Here is a 24,545-nt window from a genome sequence, read left to right as displayed (position 1 = left end):
GCGCCAAACTCTTTATCATATACACCTGTATCCCTTGCCATTTGCTCTCCTGTCCACCCAAAACTTGTTTTTTGTGTTGTGCTGCTTCTCCTGGCACGTCTGCAGCACCCTTTTTGCTGGATGGCTATCTCCATGCCCTCTTAAATTGACCCAATAATTAGCCCCCAGCTGCTTCCTTCCATATCATATGCCTTTTCCACGTCAAAAAATACTGCAACCATTGTCTCTTTATTTACCTGGGCTTTCCTTATTTCATCTTCCAGTCCCAGCACTGGATCTATGGTACTCCTTCCCTTCCTGAAACCGCTTTGGTTTGATGCCACCATTTCTCTTTCCTCCAAGAAGTATGTTAACCTCTCATTCACCATACGTTCCATTAACTTACAGATATGAGACGTCAAGGCAATTGGTCTATAGCTTCCAGGTCTGCTGGCATCTTTTCCAGGTTTCCTTATTGGAATTATTATAGCCTCCTTCCAACTCCCTGGTATTATTCCATCTACCCACACTCTGTTATACAACATCAATAATTTTTCCAGATTTTCTTCACTTAGATGCTTTATCATACAATAACATATTTCATCTTTCCCTGGCGCCGTCTGTCCTGCTTTGTCTAGTGCCCTTTTTAACGCTCCTATTGTAAAGGGGACATTCAGTCCATCCCCCACACTACTTTTCCTACCTAAAGCCTCCATATTTTCAGATTTTGTTTTCTCTCTACCTCTTCTACCTTCTTCCTGCATATTATTTGAGCTATGTACCGTAACAAAGTTTTTTGCCATTAGCTCTGCCTTCTCCCTATTTGTTACTGCTGTCTCATTACCCTCAACCAGAACCGGGTAACTCCATTCCCTCCTGCCCCCCCCATCTTTTTTATCGCATAAAAACCCAGGAGTAGCCGTCACTTTCATTTGACGTCTACTTCTACCGACTCGGATAACTTATCTGCATGCATTTGTGAGCTGACTCCAGAGGACCCTTTATGTTTTATTGGTGTTTCGCGTTGCATCGCGCCCTTGTTTGATCACAGTGTGTTCAATAGCTAAACACTCCACTGTAAGGCCGAAATGACAGTGTAGTGACGGTGTCGTTCAGAGCTCGTAAGTTCACTTGTGCTATCAGTTAGCACATGCTAACGTTATTAACTTAGCTGCTGGTCCTGGTTAGATAGCTAACTTTGTAGTCGTGACGATAGATAAAGCAGGGGCTCTGTCAGTCAACATGCTGACTTTACTCTGTCTGGTATTACATTTCACATCGTAAGGAGACCCTAAATTACGGCGGTAACGTTAAAGTTAGTTTGTGTAACGTTAAAAGCGTTGCTGTCTTGTCAACGACCACGACACACACCACGCTAGCTGCTAATGCTGTGCTGCTAGCATAGCATAGTTCTGACTCATAAGACGGGACTATTGTAATGAAGTAATCATTAAAAGGTTAAAGATGTAATTCATATATGTTATAAATGTTTTTTCAAGGGGAAATGTGGCGGGATGCGGTGTATACACCAGGATGGCCGAGTGGTTAAGGCGTTGGACTTAAGATCCAATGGACATATGTCCGCGTGGGTTCGAACCCCACTCCTGGTATATAATTTTAATCGTCTGTCTCTGCATCAAGAAATTACCCAGAAGAAACATAAGCGTCTCCTGCAAACTGTAACACAGTACATTCAAATTGTGATATCTAGTACAGCGAAGAAAGCAGTCATTTCGCTTTAACTGTAACGTTAGACCTATTTTCCATCGAAGGCACCACAGTGCAGACGAGGTCATAATTAAAGATAGGGGGACACAAAGTTTCTGTAAGTAGTGCTAACGTGAGCAAAACGAACACATTAATGGAAAAGACGGTCGTGATATTCTAAGTATTCATTTTCTACAGCGATTAACTTTAGTAAGGCACATAAGCACATAAGGACATTGTAAATTGCCCTTGGTAACAGTTCTCATTCTAATAAGTTTTTTTGTGTTTTCTTTGTGTAGTACAGAGAATTTGTACAATCAGTCAGTAGGAAAGTTAAATGGTCAAGATTGGCAACAGTGTACCAACTGTTGGTACAATAATACTGAAAACAATGGTAGGATGAAACTCAGCTGCAGATCTTATTATGTAGCGTAATACAAAGCTGTTCAGATATTTGTTAAAGTACAAGCCCACCTCCTGCTGGCTCATTATCCATACATTTGGCATTATTGGTTAATGTGCCTATGTGATGATACCAATAATTAATTTCAACATGGCAAATTGTGGGGAACATGTTTATAAATGTATGTCGTTATACTGATTTTTTCTTTTGAAAAGTCCTCTAGGTAAGTGTGGTCTGGGGTAGCCAAGGGTAGGTGTTTTTTGTTTTTTTATGTTGCACCATTGAGGCAGAAGAGGGCACTCTAAGCCCTTCTTGGAGTCTCTGGGCTGGAGTCCAACACAGGCCCACTGGAGGCCTACACACTCTCACCCCTATAATTTTCCTGCAAGGGCGATGCCTTGCACTCATGGATACCCAGTCATCTGCATCTGCCACAGGAAAAGCTTCACAGAGAATAGCTGTAACTATTTTAAAGTAGTGTTCAAAATTTTGTTGCACTGTAGTCACAAGAAGGTCCAAGAAGTGCAGATGGAAAATAAGCCATTTGAAACTTTCTCAACCAGTTGAAATTCTATATAGGTCTTTTGCACTGCATTGTTCACAAACACAATGGATGTAAACATGTAGCCTATCATGGGTGTAGCAGGTCTGTGGCAAGTTGCAGTTGATAACTATGTGTAAAAGACAGTAGCCTCCTGGTGCCTTGATACTTCAGAGTCCCTAATTTTACATATTAATCTACATAAACATGTCAGTGAACCGTAGCATTCCTACCTGTCCCCTTGGTCCCTCTATACTCATCACCAAATAAATCTGCTGTCACTTGATAGGTGTTCGAGGTCTAAAAGAGCACTAATTTGTGAAATTGAGCCTCTTCGAGCTGTGCGAGGATGCATCCATAGTCCTGACAACTGAGAAGATGCGAGAATGAGGGTTTACAATGGATGATCAACATATCTGCATCTCCCAAAGCTTCAGAGAGACTTTCCAGTGGGCCATAATCTATTATTCAGTCCTCTCAGGTACTGAAAAGTTGTGGAAGGTTTTATGGTTATGATATTTGCTGTTGTTATTATCATGGTAATTTGTCATTTTGAAGTTATTTTTTATGATTTATTTATTTATTATTTTACTTTTAAATAAAGTTTCCCATTTGAACTAAAATTGTTTTTGTTTGCAGTATGAAAGATGCTATATAAATAAAGTGTATTATTATTGAGTGAAATATATTATGTTTGGAATACATTCATTCTAAAAGAATGGAAACTAAATAGAGTGGATTTATGGTAAGACATTTTCTGTGATATGACAATTTGTTTTGCAGCATTATCTTTTGACTGGTATTCAGAATTAAATTAAATTAAAAGAAAACTGAATTGACTGTTGATTTTAGATGACACTAGAATACATACATGTTGCATGGTTTACTGTATGTACTGTACCTATCTTGAGGTTCCCCATGTGTGTCCAACAATCTCCAAGAGTTTGTTATGGGCAGGGGAGCCCAACATGATAGTAGTAGAGCAATGCAGCTCATTAAATTTACTCTGTACCAAGAACTGTAACTTTAAGTATTTCCATTTCTTGCCACCTAGTAGTTCACCACATTTTATATGGAAAAATTGTACTTTTACGTTTATCTGACAATACTTACAAGTTTTGTTGTCGAATAATGATTTAAATAAAAACACATAGTCAAAATCATTGATTGTTATAGATTAAACTCCCTAGCAAGTATATAAAGTAGCATAAAGTAGTTCAAATGAACTCTACCTTGACATGCCACGTCTGTTAAATTCAGCTTAATGTAATGCAATAATAATAAAATACTGATATAGTAGGCTGGATTTTGTATGCATGCTTTACTATAACTGACAAAACTGTACGAAAGTACGATTTTGAATGTTGTGTAATGTAAGAGTTTTGTATTTGCCTTGATTGAACTAAAATTGTTTTTGTTTGCAGTATGAAAGATGCTATATAAATAAAGTGTATTATTATTGAGTGAAATATATTATGTTTGGAATACATTCATTCTAACTGTCGTTTTCATCATTCTGTCGTTTTCATCATTCATTACACCTATACAATAAAACTAATACTTGGGATGAAATGGCTTTGTGTAAATTGTCAATTTCTGGTGCCTTTACGTGGAAAGAAGACCTGTGGCCTTATAAACATTCCAGTTATTTTTCCACAGTTAAAGTTACTTGCACAGCTTCGTGTTTTCCAGTGGGAATCACTGGTTTCGTTGGTGTTGCGTCACGTGACACCCACCGCGCCATGTTTCCATCTCCGCGTCAGGAAAACTTTTACAGCCAGAGGGGAAAAAGCTCAAGACCTCTCAAGTCACCCAGAAGGGCAGCGGTAGTTCCGGTTTAGACATTCAAAATAAACTCAATTGATGCAATAATTACTCAATAGCTTCATAAAATGATAACTTATGCAAGTGAAGTGGGAATCAGTAGCAAACGTTAATAATACCAATGGTGTTTCACTCATAATTTATGTCCTAAACGTAATTTAAAATGTAATATATGGAGTGACAGCGTTCACGTTTATGTTGGAAGCCCTAATGTTGACAGATTAGTACATTACTAAGGAGATAAATAATTGCAGAGTTGCTCAATTATCAGTAAAGGCAACGGGAGTGAGTGGAATTGACAGTTGGTAGGCTAGCCTATGATTTCCCATTGATTGCCATGTCTGGGCCGTCTTCATGCCATTTTACTTTGAAGGACCTGTTCTATCATTTCCGCTACGTATTGCCAACAGTGTCCAGTTTAACATCGATGTAAGCAGCACGGAGAAGGAACAAAGTTGTGGGACCCGAGTCCACAGTATTGCTGCGTCCACTCCTGAAATGTAATAACCATCTTTCCGTTTCCAAGAGACAGCCTACTGTGTGTTTTCAGGACTGGGTAGTTGTGCTTTGCTTTGCGTTGCAGAAAGGCGTCTCTTAAAGCTTTTTTTGGGCACATTGTGGAGACTGGATGCGCGTGAGGACGGCTGTCCTTATAGTTAGCTAACTTAGTTAAAAAGAGTGCCTCGTCCCTCGTAGACAATGCCTTAAATCAATTGGATTGATGTACGATTTTAACTTTTCAGTACATTTGACTTTATTTGTCTATCCACGCGCCACACGTTTTGGACTTGTTTTGAAGGGGCACGTCTCCTGACTCCTTGGTGACAGCAGAGGTGAGTGTGGGATTTAGATCGGTGCAATGCTTCGGACCTGTAAAGTTAACTGTCCTTGTTTCTACGCTTATTGTTAAGTTCAAAGTCAGACGTTGGGTGTAAAGCCTTAAAAAGTTAAAACGTTGCCATCAAACAGTCACTGCTCTTACTTAAGCTGATGTCTTGTAAGTTATGTTGCTAGCTGTTGGTGTGAAATGCAACCATTTTTTAAAATTGCTTGATGAAAGTCAGCAATCTTTAAATACCGTCATACCTAAGAGATAAAACATTAGCTACTTCAAGGCCACTGTATATTTCCAGTTTTAAAGTCCCTTTGTGTGTTTGGAGCAGTATTATTTAGTTTTTTAATCTTTCAGATTAAAACGATATAGGAGTGCTTTAACTTTATTGGGTATTGACAGAATACTGTTGTTCCAATCAACCTAACTAGAAAGTACTGGACTACACTTCTGCCTGTTGAAATTTAGAGTTCAGATTAAACTGGTTGATTGTATCCTTTCACTTGTTTTGCCTCCGTTGTCAAAACTATGCCTGTCACAGTGAGAGGAACTGAAATTGTGAAGACACCAGCAAGATTGAGGCTGCTGTCTTTTCCTGGAGTTTACAGTTGTTATTTTTGGATCTTGCATCATCCATCAAGAACTGTAACTCACCAAGCACTGCTCGATAAAAGTGCACACAAACTCCTTTCATGGTAAAAGCAAGCTACTTTGGGAGTGAACATGTTTGAGTGTTTAATGAAAGGATGCCCTGAATTAAAACAGACCACAGGCATTAATCCATCTACACTGCAAAGCAGCTCTTTAAAGCTGCAACAAGACATGCAAAGCTGCAGCACCAACTGACCTGTGCCCTAGGTCAAGTTGAACTTTTGTAGATCATGATAGATGGTGTTTCTTTTTTGCAGCTTCTGAAAGTTGAGCACACGTCACGGCGCCCATTATGAAACTGAAAAACTACATATAGAAAACACAGTTGCAGTTGTGAATAATAGCACATTGGCAGACAATAATAACAGTTCAGTCTAATGTAACATTTCATTAATCCCCCTGGAAGAAACTCTCCTTACTTACAAGGAATCATAGTCCTGGGTTAGCTGCTGAAAAACTTAATTGATCCAATGGAAAGCATTACTTGGTTGCATGAGAATAAACCTTTTCCCACTGCATGCAGTCGTGCTCTGCCATCTCACTTAATGCTGTCAGATAGCTCTGAAATTATTGTCAGGGTCTGAAATTGATTGAAATCAAATCAATATAAAAATAATGTGTATTTATCAAAATATTGCTACTTAAACAATGGACAGTCTCTGTAACTCAGCATGAAGTTCAGCAGAACTGAACATTTAAAAGAAAGCATTACGTTTGACACAACTTTGACTGTGTGTGATGGTTGGTGCGGACCAACCACAGCAAACAAAGCACACAAAAACAAATGTCTGTGTTAGATTTGTGGGCGTTTCAAACTCTGAGATTATTGGCTACTTTGATCCTGAGCTTTACACAAGTCTACAACATGATTGTCCCATTATTACAGCACCAACTGCTATTACAGGAGTCATATTACACATAAATCAACGCCAAGATTGTCAGCCTAAGGCAGTGGTTCTCAAACCTTTTCTGTCATGCCCCCTTAAGAAGAAAAGTTCATCTCCCCCCACCCAGGCAAACGTGGATTTCTATCATCTATCTATCATTAACAATACAGGCGATAGAAATAAACAAAAATAGCTCTGATGCTTGCAAAATAACCTTGCTAGCATCAGAGCACTTTTATTTGTTTATGTCACCACATGAATCATATCTATGCAACAATAGGTCTACTCAACATCCACAACCCCCCTGAAGTGGCTCTACGCCCCCCCAGGGAGGCCCACCCCCGAGTTTGACAACCACCGGCCTGTGGCGTTTGTTGCTTTCCCAACATTGTTGAGCAGATGCGTCGAGGTGAAGTCTCAAACAGCTGTTAGTGTTTTTTAACAACCTGCATGCTACTTCACCATGTATAAATGTCCTGTGTGTGCGTGTAGCTCCAGTGCATGTGACACACTCTCCAGGCCTCGTTTTGAGATTAGTTCCACTCCTTAAATGTCACATTAAAGTGTAAAGGCCCAAATATTTTATATATCAGTGAGAATAGGGCAACAATGAAATATAATGCGAGTTAAACTTTTCTTGTCACTTACAGGTGCAGAGGGCTGTTGCACGGTGTGTCAAGAGGCCTGTAACTGTATCACACAATTTCATCTAATACAGCGCTGAATTTATTGGCTACCATGGCATCACACGGCGACATCGCAGAGGGGGGAGCCAATGAAGAATTCAACGACATCATTAAGTGGAGATCTGGTATGTTTTTGATAGTTTTGGCCAGTATAGAGTTTGCTTTCTTGAGGCTATGTTTTATGCTCCATATAGGGCACTCTGTTTGCAGAGTGTGTAAGAATGCATGTACAACCAAATACTATCAGATCATTGAGGTTTTTTTTTAGCAAGATGACTAGTTATCTCATAACTGCAAAGAGAGAAACATTTTGTTGTACGTGCATAAGAGCAGTCACTGAAAGGAAACCCTGACAGAGCCAGAAATCCTGTTGTGCATGGTTAACCTCAGTTCCCATGGAGGCAAGGGAAGGGGGACAGAGGCAAAGCAAGCAACAAAGGCACGAAGAGAACAGGAGATGGTTGATTGTAACATGTTAGCTAGGAGAAAGAGAAAGTCGCAGGAAAGGTGACCAATGGCAGCAGAGAAAAGGGAAGACAAGAATGCAGGGATGGGTTTAGAGGGCCGCACCCTGTGATCCCTTTCTCTGCGGATCATTCCATAGGTTAATCTTTTGTAGACACCTACCTCAGAGAGGTAGAGAGAGAGAGAGACACACACACAACAAGTTGTTGCTCTAGCAAGAGTCATGCTTTAGCTGAGCTGCAAACAATCAAGATCAGTACATTAAATAGAATATTGTACTTGGTGTGTCCGTTATTGCTGGCTTTTTTAGTAGACGTTGTTCATGTGCTGTACATTTGCATGATGCATGATCTTTCTTACCTAGAAAGACTTTATTCTGGTACTTACCAAGGTGTATTTCACGCTATGTATTTATCAAATGAATGTGTATGAATATTTACATATCAGGCTGAAAAGGTTGCTAAACTATTCCACATTTTAAAAGCTAGGTAAATTTAGTTTGGTAGTTAATGTTGTAATATGATGATATCTAATAATGATGATTGTCATTATGAATTATTGAATGAATACTTCAATTCAAGGGTCATAAACAAAAGTGGTACCCAGCCCACATCCTGGGTCTTCCTGCTGTGTTATATAATACAGCGGCAGGAGAAAACAAAAAAGCAAACATATATATATATATATATATATATAGTGCTATATGTTTCTTTTTTGCAGCTTCTGAAAGTTGAGCACACGTCACGGCGCCCATTATGAAACTGAAAAACTACATATAGAAAACACAGTTGCAGTTGTGAATAATAGCACATTGGCAGACAATAATAACAGTTCAGTCTAATGTAACATTTCATTAATCCCCCTGGAAGAAACTCTCCTTACTTACAAGGAATCATAGTCCTGGGTTAGCTGCTGAAAAACTTAATTGATCCAATGGAAAGCATTACTTGGTTGCATGAGAATAAACCTTTTCCCACTGCATGCAGTCGTGCTCTGCCATCTCACTTAATGCTGTCAGATAGCTCTGAAATTATTGTCATATATATATATATATATATATATATATATATATATATAGTGCTATATTCATATGTATAGAACATATTATATTAGACAGAAATGTAATAAAAGCTGAGCTTCGTATGCAAACTATTAAAGTTATAGCGGCAATCGACTTGAGGCAGGCATCAATGTTAATGTTAACTGTAATATGCCCTGGGATTTCATCATGTAAATCCCTATGTTGGGCATCATACAATGGTGGCATGTGCTTTTGTGATATCCTCGGTTTGGAATCTGGCCAGGGGGGACACCCTGCCAACTCTAAACTCCCAGCTCACCATCCTTGCTATTTCTGTGTCTCTACTGTAAACAGCCAAATACAGAAAGTAATCATAAGGAAAGTGTGCAGATTTATCCGTCCTGTCTGTGTGCCAGCGTTCCCCACCCGCCCAGCCCCAGAATGCTGGCAGAGATTTCCTGCCAGGAATTCCACCGTGCCAATGGAGTTTGTAATTTACAGCGCTTGTGTTCATACCACAGTGCTTATTTCTTACAAAGATTCAGGTTTCCTAGCAACCCCAAAAGTAATGTTTTCTGTTATGGCAAAGAGAGAAACATTTAGCAAGTATCTTAGCTGCACACTAAAACAACCCATGAAACGTAGATGAACACATTTGTGTCAAGGTAACCTGCAGCCTGTAGCGCAAATGTTTTTTCATCGCACCTTGTGGACAAATTTTTTGTGGTGTGTGTGTGTAGCCTGTGGGCTTAAAGAAATGTATCTTAAATTAGTTGTTGTGTTTTAAAGTAATTCAGTATGTGAAGGTCAAACTATGGGAAATAGCTTCATACGTCACAATGAGAACATTCTGCAAAATGTTTTTTTTTTTTTGACCAGAACACATGGAATATGCATTGCTCCACCCTCACCCAGAAAAACCCCACTCCTGTACATGCTCTTCTTTATGTCATCATAAAATACATAAGGGCTTTAAAAATCAAGATTTTTTTCTAGGTGCTAAGCCTTTTATAAACTTTAGAGACTAATTATTAACATTTATCCCGTGACATCCGAACAAACACGGGTTTGTCTGCTGTGGTGTTCAGAAATTTAGACAGGAAGATAGATTGTGAGAAAGAAGACCAACATGGGCTTTTAGAGGTGACTGACAAGCAGGTGAGTGTATATAGTTGTGTGTGTGTGTGGTGGGCAGGTGGAAGGATATTTTCACAGCTGAGATGAGCCTTGCGAGAAAACCATTAGCACACTTGGTCATGTGACCTCCAGGCCGGCCATGGTTTGAATGGTTGAAGAATTAAGTCACAACAGTAGAGTGTATCCTCAAATAGCTTGTGCATCATTACTGATTGACAGAAAGTTGGTCGTCCTGATCGTGTGGAGAGTAGCAGCACGTTCTGTTATATTGAAGCTCTGGTTTAGTTATTTTAGCTGGTGTGTGTTCCATTTGTAAACTGGTACTACACTGAGATCTCCACCGCTGTGTGTGTGTGTGTGTGTGTGTGTGTGTGTGTGTGTCACAGACATATGCACGCTCATGCCTCTTGAGGGGTTTTAGTTGTAATGCAAGCTCGTAGTGAGTAGTAGTAATTTATCAACAAACTTAAAGGGGCACTTCGACAAAGTCACTCAGGCAAAGTCCGTCAGGTTGATGCAGACTATGCTTTCCGCATAATTTTGTATGCCCGCCTCAACGGACAGTCAAATCGAGAGAGGGGTGGCTTCTCACCGCTCCAAAATCTAACCATCCTGTTGTTAAAAATCACCTGGCAACAACAACCACTGTCAGAAGGCAATGTTCCTGTAGATATGGAAGAGAATGATTTTAATAGTCTAATGCTGGAATCAGACATTCAGGGATAAGTATATGAGCTAGAATACAGTGCACAGGAGTTGCGGCGTATGGAGGAGGATGAGACCGCCACAACTGAGAGTCTAGCACCACCAGCCACCAGGTGAGGTGAGGATAGCTGCGCAGAGTTACTTCGTGCCAGGGACTGGTGGTGCTGCTGTGGTAAATGTGCGCCAATGGAAACAGAGGCGTAGTGGCTGTGTGTTACACCAAAGCTTTGAGGGACTACAGCCCCTTTTCTCTGTTTTCTCTTGTAATGTAGCACAAATTAAAAAAATATTTGGGTCTTGCTATTGCATAGAGAGCCCAGTTTTATGAAAATACCATCTTGCCAGTAGTGAAATAACCTTTTAACTGGTTTCTGTGTCTTAACGGTGGGTATTTGCTGTTCTGGACTGCTCTTTGGGTTTTTGGACTTTTGGTCTGACAAAACAAGCAACTTGACGGCGTTTTGTCCTCAAATTTGAGAGCTTATGGTGTATTATTTTTTTAACAATTATCTCATATTCAATAGACTAATTCACAAGATTAAACAGTTTGAAATTGAAATTGACAAAAGAAATTGTCTATAGACAGTCTCTAATGAAAATAATAATTGCCTGTAGCCTTAATAGGCTGGACACTGTTGAGAACCAGGTGTGTGTGATTTGCCACATAGTAGTTCTGAAAGGGCTGGAACAGATGTAAAGGAGTGATTACAGACATTTTTTGACAAAGTTCCCCTGATGCCCTATCTATTTGTGCATCCCCTCCCACCCACCCCCTCCATTCCAGAGTGCAGACAAATGTGGAAGGTCAAATATCATCCACAGGGCAACCATTACACAATAATGGACACTCACCTGACCCTTTTCCCTCTCTGTTTACTTGAGAGGTCTCAAACAGCTCTGGTTACCTGACCTAGTCTGGTTCTTCTTTATCTTTCCCTCCTCTATTATTTTAGGCCTTTTCTTCCCCTCACTCATAAATCTTTCCTATGATTCAGTGTGCATCTCTGCATTTGTAAAAATGAGAAACAGCAGCAATCCCAGGCAACTAGATTTAGTGGGTGCTTTGCAACTCCTGGAGTGTATACAGCTTTGAAATTGGTTGCCCTTAACCCTCTCACCTTTTAAGCCTAGTTCACATTGCACAATTTGTAGCCCGATTTGGTGGTCGGAGAGCTCAGCGACCGTCAGGCTGTGATCAGGGGTAAATCAGTGATCGATCAGCGGTCACCAGTTGTTATGTGTGAACTATTCAACAATGCATCAAAACGGCTCCCCGACACATTTCTGACACATCGCCGAAACCAGCCAGATATCTAGCATGCCAAATATCTGGAAGAGTCGGCCACCTCGACATCCACATCCAGCCAATGAGAGCAGGCAGCTACTTTTTCACTGCAAAACACTTATTACTCACATCCAGCTCTCTCTGTAGCTCAGACAATCCCTGCTTACCTGGGTGTGCTAATCCATTCTTTCACCCATATTCTTTGTCTTTATAATTACTATCTTTATAATAACAAACAACAGCTGTTTTGTGTGTAGGTTTTCGTGCGTGGTTTGGAGACCAGCGTCGGGTGACACAGTCGCTGTCAGCTCGTGTAGTGTGTGACCGTGACCCCCTGTCACCGATTGTGCCGTTCACACTACGTGACATCGATTTCAAGTCTCCCGTCACAAGACGGCAAGTTTTGTAGTTTGAACAGCACGGCCGTTGGCCGACACTGAAAGTCGTGTAGTCTGCACAAGCTTTTACCTGTGCTACACAGAGGACCATCATTGTCTTTTGGTGTGACATGCAGTTCAGTGAAATAAATATTGTTGTATCTAATAAGAGAAAAGGAATGCGATTGTCACCAAACAGAGGGTGTGGAGGGTGTGGAAACGAGACTTCCTTGAGCGTTTGTCACCATTCCAGCTCAGCTACATGTCATGGATCCTTAATTCTAGCCTTGGCCTCTTGTAGCAGGGTGGACCAAGTACTTAGAAATGTTTCATATGGTGTGTGTGTGTTTGTGTGCATGTGTGGAAAGAGATTGGATTTCTCAGAACTTATAGGATGAAACGTTGAAGTTATCTGAAGTGATATTCACCAGCTAGCTATGACAGTGAAAGCCTTTTCTAACTGTCAGTGAGTGTGGTATGCAGTGTTATGCAAATATGTAATAATGGGTGTGTGTCTGCATGTGTGGGTGGCATAGAACACAAATCAAAACAGAGGAGCTTTCACTGTGGCTGCCCCTTCATTCTGAGATGTCATGACCCGAATTTGTTTTTTTCTTTGCCTCTGGTGTTTGAGCTTCACTTTCTTGTATGAGTCTATGGTCAGTTTTTTGAGTGTCCACATGGAATGTAGCTGGATGTGTCTTCTTCACAGCAATATATAGACACAAGTGTGTTTTTGTGTTAGTCCCTTTGCTTGTAGCTGGATCTGGCTGCCTGGGAAGTGGGAGGAAACAAGCTCTGCAAAATCCTGGCTGGGAATTTGAGAATGGAAACACTGGCCAAAACATCTCCCCTGGGTGCGGTTGTCTGTGGGTTTCTGCCTCTTTGGTCCATGTGCATGCGAATGTGTGTTTGTGCGCATCCAGCAGCACGCAGACAACCCCGACCACCCCAGATGACATTTAAACCCTTCTAGAGAAAGCTGGAAATAATAGAAAATGATAAGTCTTGAATAGTGGTGTGACGAGATATGTCATTGGGTTAAAAGCTGTCTTGCAGAATTCACTAAATTGACATTTTCCACATCCTCTCACGCCATTTATCAGTTTCCTCACGCACTGAAAAACAAATACAATACTGATAAGGTTGACACGCGAAGTCAATTATCTGCATCCAGCTGATGCGACAACAGGGTACGCTGTGATAGTAATCAAGTGAACCCGCTCTCACGTCCGTTGCAGCCAGTTTGTGATAGCTGGTAGAGTTTTGCAAGATAAACATCTAAAAACTGAATCGCCAACTTGCACTTGACTTTGAGGTGCACTTTATTGGAGGTGCTGACCTTAATGGCGCTAGTACCTAGCTAACTACGTTTTTCTTAAAGGAGTTGACAGCCCCCCGAAGCCCCTTATTTTATCCTAACCATCACTGGGGTGTGTGGCTCAACCTAAGTCAGTGATTGCATTCATGTCGACCGGCAAACCCTACAGCTGTGCACATCGGCCGTAGGGTTAGCCTCCTTTGTGTTGCTGCGCACCAGCAAACGTCTGCGTTTCATACGGACAATGAAGTGTATCTTTTGCGTCAAATAACTACACTTTGTCGTGCTTTCTTAAAGCGCCGGTAATTGACACACTGAACATGTGTGAATTTGTGATGAGATTTCTGCCTGACCAGAAGTGTTGTCTGTAAGTTTGGCTTTCCAAATGATCTGAAGGGGAAACTACCAGCAGAGCAAGAATGTAATGCACAGCAAAATATAGGGCAGGTAGCCATTAAAAATATTATGAATTCTCATTAAATGATGAGACTTAGTCATTTAATTGTATGACTCTTTTTTTTTTTTTCGACACGTCAGAGAACACAGATATGTGGGAGAGATTTTGAATGTACAGAAAGTTTTGGACATGAGCAAAAAACCTGCTGAAATAGAGTTATTAAAGTACGGGAGTTTATAACTGAATGAAAATTTTATTATTTATTTGGGTAATTTTGGGTTGAAATGATGCCACATACATTTAAAGAGGTTACTTCCCCTCAAAAAAGACAAAAGTGGAGGAAAGACTCAATCATATGTACATGTGTGCTGACTCAGGAAGGATGATATTAAATGAGAAAAAGATCTACAGGAGAAACATATCTGAAAGCAATACAGTATACCTGAGAATTGTATGTTTCCCTTTACATAAATAAAAGCATTTCCACAATAAATTGGTGCAGAAAAAATCCCTAGAATGCAGGAAGTTAAGTGTTTAATGCTCAAAATTTTCTTCAGCATTGAAGATTTCTTAAAAATAGTATTAAAATCTTATCTCTTTCATGTAAACCCAATATTATCTTGTGAGCTGTGTGTCTCGTCACACCCCAAATCTTGAATATTCCTGTGGTTGATAAACACAAACTGGCCTCCTCTTACTGTGAATCTCACTTGTCCAAAGCAAGCCCTTTCAGCTTAAATTCTGCCCCCGTTTCCTGGCTCATTAGGGCTGCAAAGCCATGTTGCCCAATCTACCTTCTGACCCCTCGCATGACAGGATTTACTAAAACAGAAAAAAAACATGCTGAGGTCCAGAGAGTTTAAATTAACCCTTTTAAAGCTACAGTGGTATTTTACTGCTGATTAATAACATGAAGGGATTAAATCCCTTAACTGAAATTCCCACTTAGTGCTGAAGGTTTATTATTTTGTCCTTTGGTTGTTTATGGTGCTAAAATTAGGAGCGTAGTGCCAACACTTTAAAGCTTTTTGAGACAGTGTTAAAAGTGGTGTTATTACCAACCTCTGTAGTGAGGGGTTTTTCACTACTTAGCCCTGGAGGGAGTTTAGAATGTTACAGATCCATCACAACCTGTTGTGTTTGTGTTTTTCCAATGTTGCATAAAGTGGTAGGTAGAGATGGACAGGACCGACTGGGTGAGAGACAGAAGCTGATGTGCCAAAAAATTTCAGGTCAGACTTGAACCAAGGACATTGTGGCTACATTTAGACATTGGAATCTTTTCGAAAACCTTTTTGAAGCCTGTGGCATTGTGGGATATTTGTGTTTTCCATCTCTTTCTCTTGGATGTGGGTTGGACCATTGACTCATCCGCTCTCTTTGCATTTGTGTGTGCGAGAAGTACCACATTGATTTCTATTTTTAAAGTAAAAATCCACCCTAAAACACTATTAACCTGCATCCTGCATTTATTGGTCCAGTTAATTACTGTGTGTTGCGATAGTAAATCATTCAAGAGGAAGTCCCTTGTAAAAGAAGTGGAAATACCAAACGTCAGCCCCAAACGGCCATAATGGGTTGTTGTAACAAAACATGTAGTAATAGGTGTGGCAAGGGTGTGACTCTGGCTGTCTCGTGAATGATGCGGATCAGAAACTGAAATCATTACACTATTTTATCACAGATTTACAGTACAGTTTAAGTTTCCTTTAGGGAAACAGATTTTCTGTCAGCGGAGGATCGATGGTCATATTAAGTATTCAGTAAATGTTTTATTTGTTGTGTAGACTAGATATTGTGTAGCTTTGTGGCGGGAGAGGAGGCCTTGGTCAGCCAGAGGGGGATACACAGTCAGGTTGCAGCCAGGGCCTTTTCATTCAGGACTTAAAACCATGTAGCTTTTTTTTTAGTCTATGGCGGATTTTTGACTTTATAAGGCTGTGTGACATAAGATTAGTTCAATTCATCCATCAACATGAATTTAACCATACATATTTTCACAAGTGATTGTCTTACTAATTACTCAAGTTCAAATACCAAGGGTCCAGTAAACGAGCAGCTATTGATGTCAACTTGTTAACTCAAGCAATGTTTGTGGTGAGACAAGTGAAACGTTACATTAATTTCATCCGCCATTAGTCTGACGAGGGATTTGGATGTGAAGAGCTACCATAAGCAAATGAAGTGTGTGTAAGTGTGAGAGTTAAAGAGCGCACGGCTTCGTTCAAGCAGCTCGATGATGGACGCTCGATTGGGGTGGTTTGCAAAGACGCAATGACCGAGGGGGATGCCTGTCTCATGGGTTTATGACTGACGTAGTCCAGTGGAAAGTCCCTTTTGGTCTCTGATTCCTTCAGTCACTGCCAAGGCCAGCCCCACCCAACCCAGTCCATTCCTCTGAGTTGTGACCAGACCAGCTGCTCCAACTCTCTGTGGAAGGAAGTGGATTTCATTTAATCAGACTGGAAGTTGGTCACAGGTGGACCGGGCTGGTATTCCACCTGTACTTCCTTGTTTGTGAAGGAAAGCGAAAAAGCAAAACAAAACACAGGAAAATTACTTTCTCTCTGACTGTTTCCCTCCCCCCATTCCCTCTACTCTCGCTCCCATCTCTCTCTCTCTGTGGGTAAAGAGTTGTTTGTTCAGTTGCCCCTCATTGACTAAATATGTCAATGAGCAAATGGACTCAGGCCCTTTGCCCTGTTCCCTCTTCTACTTCCACTGGCTCACAGACCTACATTAAATGTCAGGAGCGATGTCACAGTTTTGACCGTATGTCCTGCATTTATTCTGAGACAGTTTTATGAAAGTTTTGACTTTCATTTTAACAGTGATAGCAAAGGAAGTGGCCGTCACAGCCCAGAGTTTATGATGTTTGTCTGCTGTCACTTTCTGCGATGTGGGAGAATGAGGGCTGTTGTCCCCGTCAGTACTTTGTGTTTTCAGGGGAGAATCAGCTGTCAGTTACGGCAATGCATTTGGCACACACACACAAACATCTATGTCACCTGTTACGTATTGTTTAATTGACGGTCCCTGCTCTTGTCACTCCCTTTTCTCACCCTCCTGTTGAGAGAGTGTGTGTGGGTGATGTCACATCTGACAACCCGGCCCAGTTCCCCCACATAAACAGACTCAGGGTACTCGATTAATGCTCTCACACCTCTACTTCCTCTTTCACTTTTCTCTCTCACTCTATCTCCACCGCCACCTTGACTTCCTGTTCCGGATTTGTATTTTGTTGTTTTTTTTTCTCTCTCCCTCTTTCTCTCTCTCTTTTTCTGTAAAAAGACTTTTTTTTCCATCATGAATTTTAGTAAGTGGATGCCGTGGAGAAAACACAAGTTTTTCAGGAGGAAAGCAAGGCCTGAAATTGATCTAGGTAAGTGCATGAGCACATCTGTAGTTCTGTCCATCTGGAGACGAGTTTATCAGCGAATTCAAAGAAGCATTAAAGGAAACAAAGCTGTTTATCCACTTAACTTACAAAGTGAACAGTTATCTGTTTTACTAGTTGAAAGCTGTTTAACCAATCTGAATGTTCCCAACGATGGTTGACCAGCAGTCGATTGCCCCAGTTTTTCATAACCCCAGCAGTGAAACCGTTACCTTTTCTTTCAGAGGCTTTTTTTTCTTGTTACGTTATGCAGGAACTTATTATGTTGTGTGTGTGAATGTGTTGTGTTCAACTTTACATATGTAGTTTCTAATGATGTGCTGGCCTGTATTTTTAATACGTGTGTGTGTGTGTGTGTGTGTGTGTGTGTGTGGCTCAACCATCAACATCCACCTACTTTTTTTGTGGACCAGTACTGGCATCGGGTTATGTCTTTGAAATGAAATGTACAGATAGATGGATTTCTCTCTTTCATCATACAGAAAGAAGCCTTGTACCTCCACATGGTTTCCACATCTCTCTTACTTTGACAGACTTGTGTCATTATTTTATGACACAACATAGTAGATAGCTCACATTCAGGCTCCTGTGTGTTGTGTTGCTTGTGACAGCTACATTGTGTATCAGGTTAAAAGTCTTCATGTAAGGACAAGTGGAATATAATAAATACAGGGGATTGGATCTAATGATGGTGGGCGTTTGTTGTGTCCCAAACTTTCAGTTGGGTAGATTTACAGCAAATTAGAAAGTTAACGCCTCTGCTCCAGCTCATTGGCTCCACCACAGTCCCGTGTTGTCTGTATTTGTGTGGTGATCTCTGGCTGATAAAGCCTTCTTGGTTTCTTCCCCCCCCCCCCCCAATCTTGCCACAGCGCTTTGAATTCTGTTCTGTTGCACGCAGAGATGGTGCAGAACAGAGATTCTGTGTTTATCTGTGTTCATCCCCTATCCCACGATGCATCATGACTCCCCACTCTTGGCTTGCCCTGTCCTGTTCTGTTCTGCCCCCAATCTGTTTCCCTTTCATTGATGGTGTCCCTCTTTCCCTACCCTCTCTCTGTGCTGCAGCATTCTTCTGTAATTTCTCACCCTTGCTGGTCAAGGAGCAGCAGAGGAAAGAGGAGTAGAGGGAGGCAGGAATATCAAATACTGTCGTGCGCTGATACTCTTGGACTCTCTTCTTTTTTTGTTTTTTTGGCTTTTGCTGCTTCTTTGGTTCAGCATTGTGGCGACTTACGGTAAAAGATGGCAGAGCATGGGCTCAAACTCAGAGGTAGGAACTTTAGACAGGTGTGTGACACATGTCTTGGAGGCAGTTAGGTGTGGTAGACAAGCAAGGCAAGCGTAGGTGACAAATTCTTTGCTTTCCTGCAATTTGATCAAGATGTATGCCATTTTTGAACCACTTGGATTGAATAGGAGGCCTGCATTGAATAGAAGGTAGTTAATTTCATATTTACTATTATATGTACCTTCTCCCGCTCTTGGGTACGCACACTGAACATGCTACAGGTTTTTACCACAGTTCAGATTTTTACTTAATGGAACGCTTTCATGATTTGTTTTCAGATAAATAATCATTTAACCTCAGATATTTAAGTCTTGTGTCCAGTAGTCTTTTAAGGAGAGGTATTCAAAGATGCAAGCTCTGCCTGCCCGAATATGTCAAACACATATTCCTTTATCATTAAGTAAAGCCAAATGTGGAATAGCAGTGAAGAGCCATAGAATTAATCAACATCTTTATTGTCGTTTTCACTGGAAACATTAAAATGATTATAGTGTGATTTTTGAGGGGATTTATTCTGTATTTATATCTATATTTATTCTCAAGTCTGTTGAATATAATGTGTAGGCCAGGACAATATTTCATTTAAAATGCTATTTTCACACACTGCCTTCAACAAATATTGCGCCTCCTGCGATTTGAAAATTGCAGTAGGCCATTTTGATTAATTGTTCAGCCCTGTAGTGTTTCTGTTGGTGGTATCAGTGTCTTGTAATATTATATTGGACACTAAAGAATTGTGAAAAGGAGATTAAGCCAGTCAGAATCACTAAACACAGTTTCATCTGCCCTTCTCTTATTTCCCACTTCTTTTTACAAGCTGCAGCACTGATTTACAGTGTTTGTTATATGTCTGACTTGACTTGCTGTTCAAAGTTTATTAGCCTGCTCCGGCTTCACTAAATTCCGGTACCCCTCGCCTTGCCATCCTTGTTCACTCCTAATTACACCAATGCATGCACCTATTCACACCGCAGAGTGTTTTTCAAGCTGCTAAGTGGGATATGGGCTAATCTTTCTCAACGTTTTAAAGTGTTTTCCATACAAATTCCCAGATCTTGGCAAGGGAAGAGTGTCAACAAGGCTGTGCCAGCTGGGACAAGCTTAGACAAGTGACCACTGGAGGGAGGAGGTAGGAATGCAGGGGGAAATGATAGGAATTCTACGCATTCCTCTCGACCTATAGAGTCAAAATAAGGCATATATCTGGAATCAAACTGTGAGGAAAGGAGACAGTTTGTCAGAGGGCTTTTAAGTTAAGTGATGGACAATAGTTGACATGAAAGTCTAACAGCGTGATTGCTGTAGGACTTTGTGTGTGTCCTGTGTAAGGATTAGTGCCCTCCAGTAGGCCGTGGGTGGTGCTGTGCTGAAAGACAAGACCGCCAACAGCTGAGCCTCCTTCTAGACTCCTATCAAGGTGAAGTTCAGCCCGGGAAATATATTCATGAGTGCAGCCTGTGCTTGACAGTTGTTTCATAGCCAAGACTTGAGCTTTCCTTCATTTTTTGTCAACAGTGACCCAAGTAAAGCATTCAATTTGCATCTAATTTCACGCAACAAAAAGTTAACTTTTGGTACTTTTTTTTGGACTTTGAACACCATGACAGCTTCTAAACAAACATCCCAGTTGGTTTTCTGCAAATTAAACTTTCAGGGACTTCTGCTGATACTGGGCCTGAATGTGTGGCTCCTCAGGTATCTGAGTTCATTCAGTGGCCACGCATGCATTTTAAAGCTATACCTGAACAATGTTGCTGTTAAGTATAAGTTGGCTAAAGGTAATTGCTGCTCAGTGGTGCGGCTAAACTTTGTAAATACTTCTGTTTGTCTAAGCTCTGAGCTCTCCTGTTTACTGTGTGATGCTGCCGTGGAAACCCTGATGGTTTGTTTGATTTTCACCTCAGTGCCTCCCACCGTTTCCCCCTTCTCCCTGCTGTGCGGCCACAGGCTCTCTCCACCTGTGAGAGGGAGGGATCTACTAATAGACCGGGGCTGTATGTTTTATGTGTCTGCTCTGTGTTCCCAGCTGGCTGCCTTGAGGAACATGAGTGTTTCTGTGAATTTGTTTTTCTTGTCCTGTTATGTCATCTTTTGAGGTTTGTTAGCATGTCGTTTTCAAAATATTTTTTCCAAAATCTTCTCTGTGCTGTCAAGTCTCGCTTATGTAATGATGGTCACCACTGTGTCAGGGAAATGAGAGCAGCATGGCAATTTGATAGATCATGGTCATAACTAAGAAAAATTAACTTGTATCTAGATTTTTTATTTATTTGGTTTTGAAGAATGTATTAACCTCATGTTAATTGAAAGCTGTACAAGCAGGATGTGAAAATAAGAGACTTTGTCTTTTTGTTAGTAAGGGAACCCTGCACATAACCTGAAACACAGCACTGTAGTCTTTATACTGTGGTGTGAGCGTGCATGTGTAATACATTGAGAGCATGTGTGTGCTCAGTGAACTGTGAGAAGACAGTTGTGGGATTTCTCTTCCTGATGTAATCACTACTTCCTGTTTGGCTGTTGAGGAAGGGAAACATTTGTTTCTCAGCACAGTCACTGTACATGACTCTGCACTGACTGCGCAAAGTGTGTATCTGTGACATTACACAGATACACACATTCATGTGTGTGGCTCAGTGATGTGAAATGTGATGACTGATTGTTTGACAGGGGTTGTCTGTTCGCTCTGCAAGCAAATGTGCCACTTGCTTCCCTGTGCTAGTACAGTTCGTTGATTTCTACTCACTCTGCCAATATATGACCAAGTGACTCATAAACAACGTTTTCCAGTAAAAGCTTTACCGGACTGTTGTCTTGAATAGGAACAGGCAAACCTTTTACTTTTTAACTTTACATTTTAATATTCAATACCTTATAGGTTTAAATGTACACCAGGCCGAGAGTTAAACACCCAGGAATTGCATCATGTGAAATCAGTGAACTGTACACAGCTGAATACTCCCTATAGCAAAGGATCACAAAGGGACTAGAGGGACAAAACTCACCGTGCAGAGCAGTTTTTTTTTTTTTTTTGCACACCTGACGCAAGAAGTTTTCCAGCATCACTTTGGCTGACCATTTAGCCTCTCGCCTGAGAGGTCAGGGAGGGCAAGGGAGAGCAGCTCGTGAAGCAGCAGTGATTGACAAGGCCTTGGGGCAGCTCTACGTCGTCATACTGGACACCACAGTGACTTACTATCGCTTGTTGAGGCACAAGTGTTATTTTACACACAACACAGACGGTCCGGGGCTAGCGGCTTAGCATGCTAACTTCAGTAGATATCTCTGCAACACAATGCATAGACGTCTTTGACGTGACGTCAGAACTGTAACTCCTTCCCATTCTGTTGATCATGTTAGTTCATTTTTAAAAATGTTTTGAACTTAAATTCTCGCCAAGTATTACACATAGTAACTTTTACACCAGCGTGAAGATGAACATGAAGCTGAAAGTGCCACAGGCCAGGTCTCACTGAAGAGCACAAGCACACACACACCACTTTCCAGTCACACAGACAAAAACTTATGGTCACAGATGATTTCACAGTTTGTTTACAACTAACTAAGTGTGTGTATGTTTCTTTCCCCATCATGTAAATGTCAGCATGTAAGTGGTGTGTATTACATTCAAGCACTCCTGTGGGCAGCAAAATGACATAAGTCGACATGTATACTGTTTTTTGTAAATGTTGTATATACAGAATCCCCTTGGTACAGTATTATTTCTCTCTTGCGCACACACGCATGCACTTTTGAACATACAGTACTTGCGCACACAGCCTTGCTGCTGCTTTGATCTATCCAGCAGTAAGACATTCCTGTGCTGTGGTGAGTAGGAGCAGCAGACAGATTGAGGGGGAGCAGCTTGTATGAATCGAATGTATTGTCCTGTCAAGGTGGTAAGGTGGAGAGCTGAGCCCACAGGGAACCCTCTCCTCAGGGACCTCAGAGGCCCTATACAGGGTGCTGATAAGGCTGTAAGGACAGGAGGCCTCCATGTAGCGCTTTAAAAAAGGAAAATTGATATTGCTTTGAAAGCATACCAGTATCATACCTGTCCTGCTCCTTGTGAGTTGTTTTCTAAATGTTGTTGCCAGCATTTTTCTCTCCACCTGGCTGCCTCTCTAGATCTTTGTGGCCCTCTCTCCTTATTTTCCCCCCCAATTTTTTGTTCGTTTTGTCTTGTTGTCTGCTGTCTTTCTTTTTTCCTCTCTCATTGTCTGTCAGGACATGTTGAACCATTCCACCTGTAAGTTATCCATTGGGATTGATTGCCATCAGTTATTTAGCCCCTTTTTGTGGCACCTACCCTTTTGTCAATCATGCTTTTCTCTATCATCATTCTTTACCTCCTTCAGTCATCCCCTCTTTGTCTTCTTTACCTCTTAAGAAAAAAATCAATTAGGTATTATTGTTGCTGCCTGAGATTTATGTGGAAAAATGGGTCAACATACTCCCAAGAAGGCCTTTAACAGCGTTACGGCTCAAAGCACTTTAAAGACAATGGAACAGAGAAGAGGACAGAGTGCAAGTGTATACCAGTGTAGACAGCTAGTCTTTCTTGTTTTTATCCCCACCTCAAAATCTCACACTTCTGGTTGTCTCTTAAAGTGTCATCGAAATTGACATTTCTGGAGCATTTAGAAGAGACATATAAATTATATTTGCCTCTTTTCTTCTGTGAATCGCATGCAGAAACTGCAAAATGTAAGATTGTTTTGTCACTCACCCACATTGCCACACATTTATACATTTTCATGAAAACTGTGACACTGGATAATAAGAATACTTGACAGCACTATTAGTAACTTGGCTGCATCAAACATGTTTCTAAAATGTTGTTAATTCACTGAACTTTTATACTTTGAGTAGACATTAATTTATTGACTGAAATAATGTCTACCCAAAGTATGAAAATTCATGATAAAATGGACAATCTAGAAACCATGTTTTCTCTTTTTCCCTATCACCTCAATTCAAGTAATTTTTTGTATAGCCCAAAATCACAACTATCCCTCTGTATAGCTTCTATACGACCCTGATTTGGATAAGGAAAAGGTCCCAAAAGAACCCATCTCTTCCACCACCATTTATATCATCCTCTCACCTCTTCACCTCTCTCATCCCTATCTCTGGCCTCCGCTTGCAGAACATTCTTGTTTTTATGCCCCTTCTCACCCAGCCAGCGGCTGCACACACACACACACACACACACACACAGACACACACAGACACACACACACACAGACACACTCACACACCTCAAACACACACACACAAACACACCTCAAACACACACCACACACACACCTCAAACACACACACACACACACAGACACACTCACACACCTCAAACACACACACACCCCACACACACACACACACACACACACACACACACACACACACACACCTCAAACACACACACACACACACACACCTCAAACACACACACACACCTCAAACACACACACACCTCAAACACACACACACCTCAAACACACACACACACACACACCTCAAACACACCTCAAACACACACCTCACACACACACACACCTCACACACACCTCACACACACACACACCTCACACACACCTCAAACACACACACACACACACACACACCTCAAACACACA

General features: G+C 41.1%; 1 protein-coding gene, 1 long non-coding RNA gene and 1 other non-coding gene across 7 annotated transcripts in view; all 3 read left to right on the top strand.

Annotated features, from left to right (window-relative positions):
• Nucleotides 1-958: 958 nt before the first annotated feature.
• On the top strand, nucleotides 959-3,931 carry LOC123977894. Its single transcript, XR_006826786.1, has 2 exons — nucleotides 959-1,100; nucleotides 2,920-3,931. It is a non-coding gene; the product is annotated as an uncharacterized LOC123977894 (long non-coding RNA).
• On the top strand, nucleotides 1,507-1,589 carry trnal-uaa. The gene has a single exon. It is a non-coding gene; the product is annotated as a tRNA-Leu (tRNA).
• Nucleotides 3,932-4,890: 959 nt separating the features above from the next.
• The window catches only part of utrn (utrophin), a 192,022-nt gene continuing 172,367 nt past the window's right edge, over nucleotides 4,891-24,545 (top strand). For 2 of the 5 annotated variants that reach the window (XM_046061229.1, XM_046061228.1), the window contains exons 1-2: nucleotides 4,904-5,287; nucleotides 7,475-7,635. In XM_046061229.1, coding sequence (XP_045917185.1) covers nucleotides 7,563-7,635 — 73 coding nt within the window. In that variant the 5' untranslated portion in view covers nucleotides 4,904-5,287; nucleotides 7,475-7,562. Of the gene's footprint in view, nucleotides 5,288-7,124; nucleotides 7,252-7,474; nucleotides 7,636-24,545 lie in introns of those variants that run through there. The other 3 variants (XM_046061226.1, XM_046061225.1, XM_046061227.1) reach the window with 3 other exon arrangements.

The sequence above is a fragment of the Micropterus dolomieu genome, linkage group LG10 (genome assembly GCF_021292245.1).
Source record: "Micropterus dolomieu isolate WLL.071019.BEF.003 ecotype Adirondacks linkage group LG10, ASM2129224v1, whole genome shotgun sequence".
In the NCBI taxonomy this organism is placed as follows: domain Eukaryota; kingdom Metazoa; phylum Chordata; class Actinopteri; order Centrarchiformes; family Centrarchidae; genus Micropterus; species Micropterus dolomieu.
This window is presented reverse-complemented; position numbering and strand designations above follow the sequence as displayed.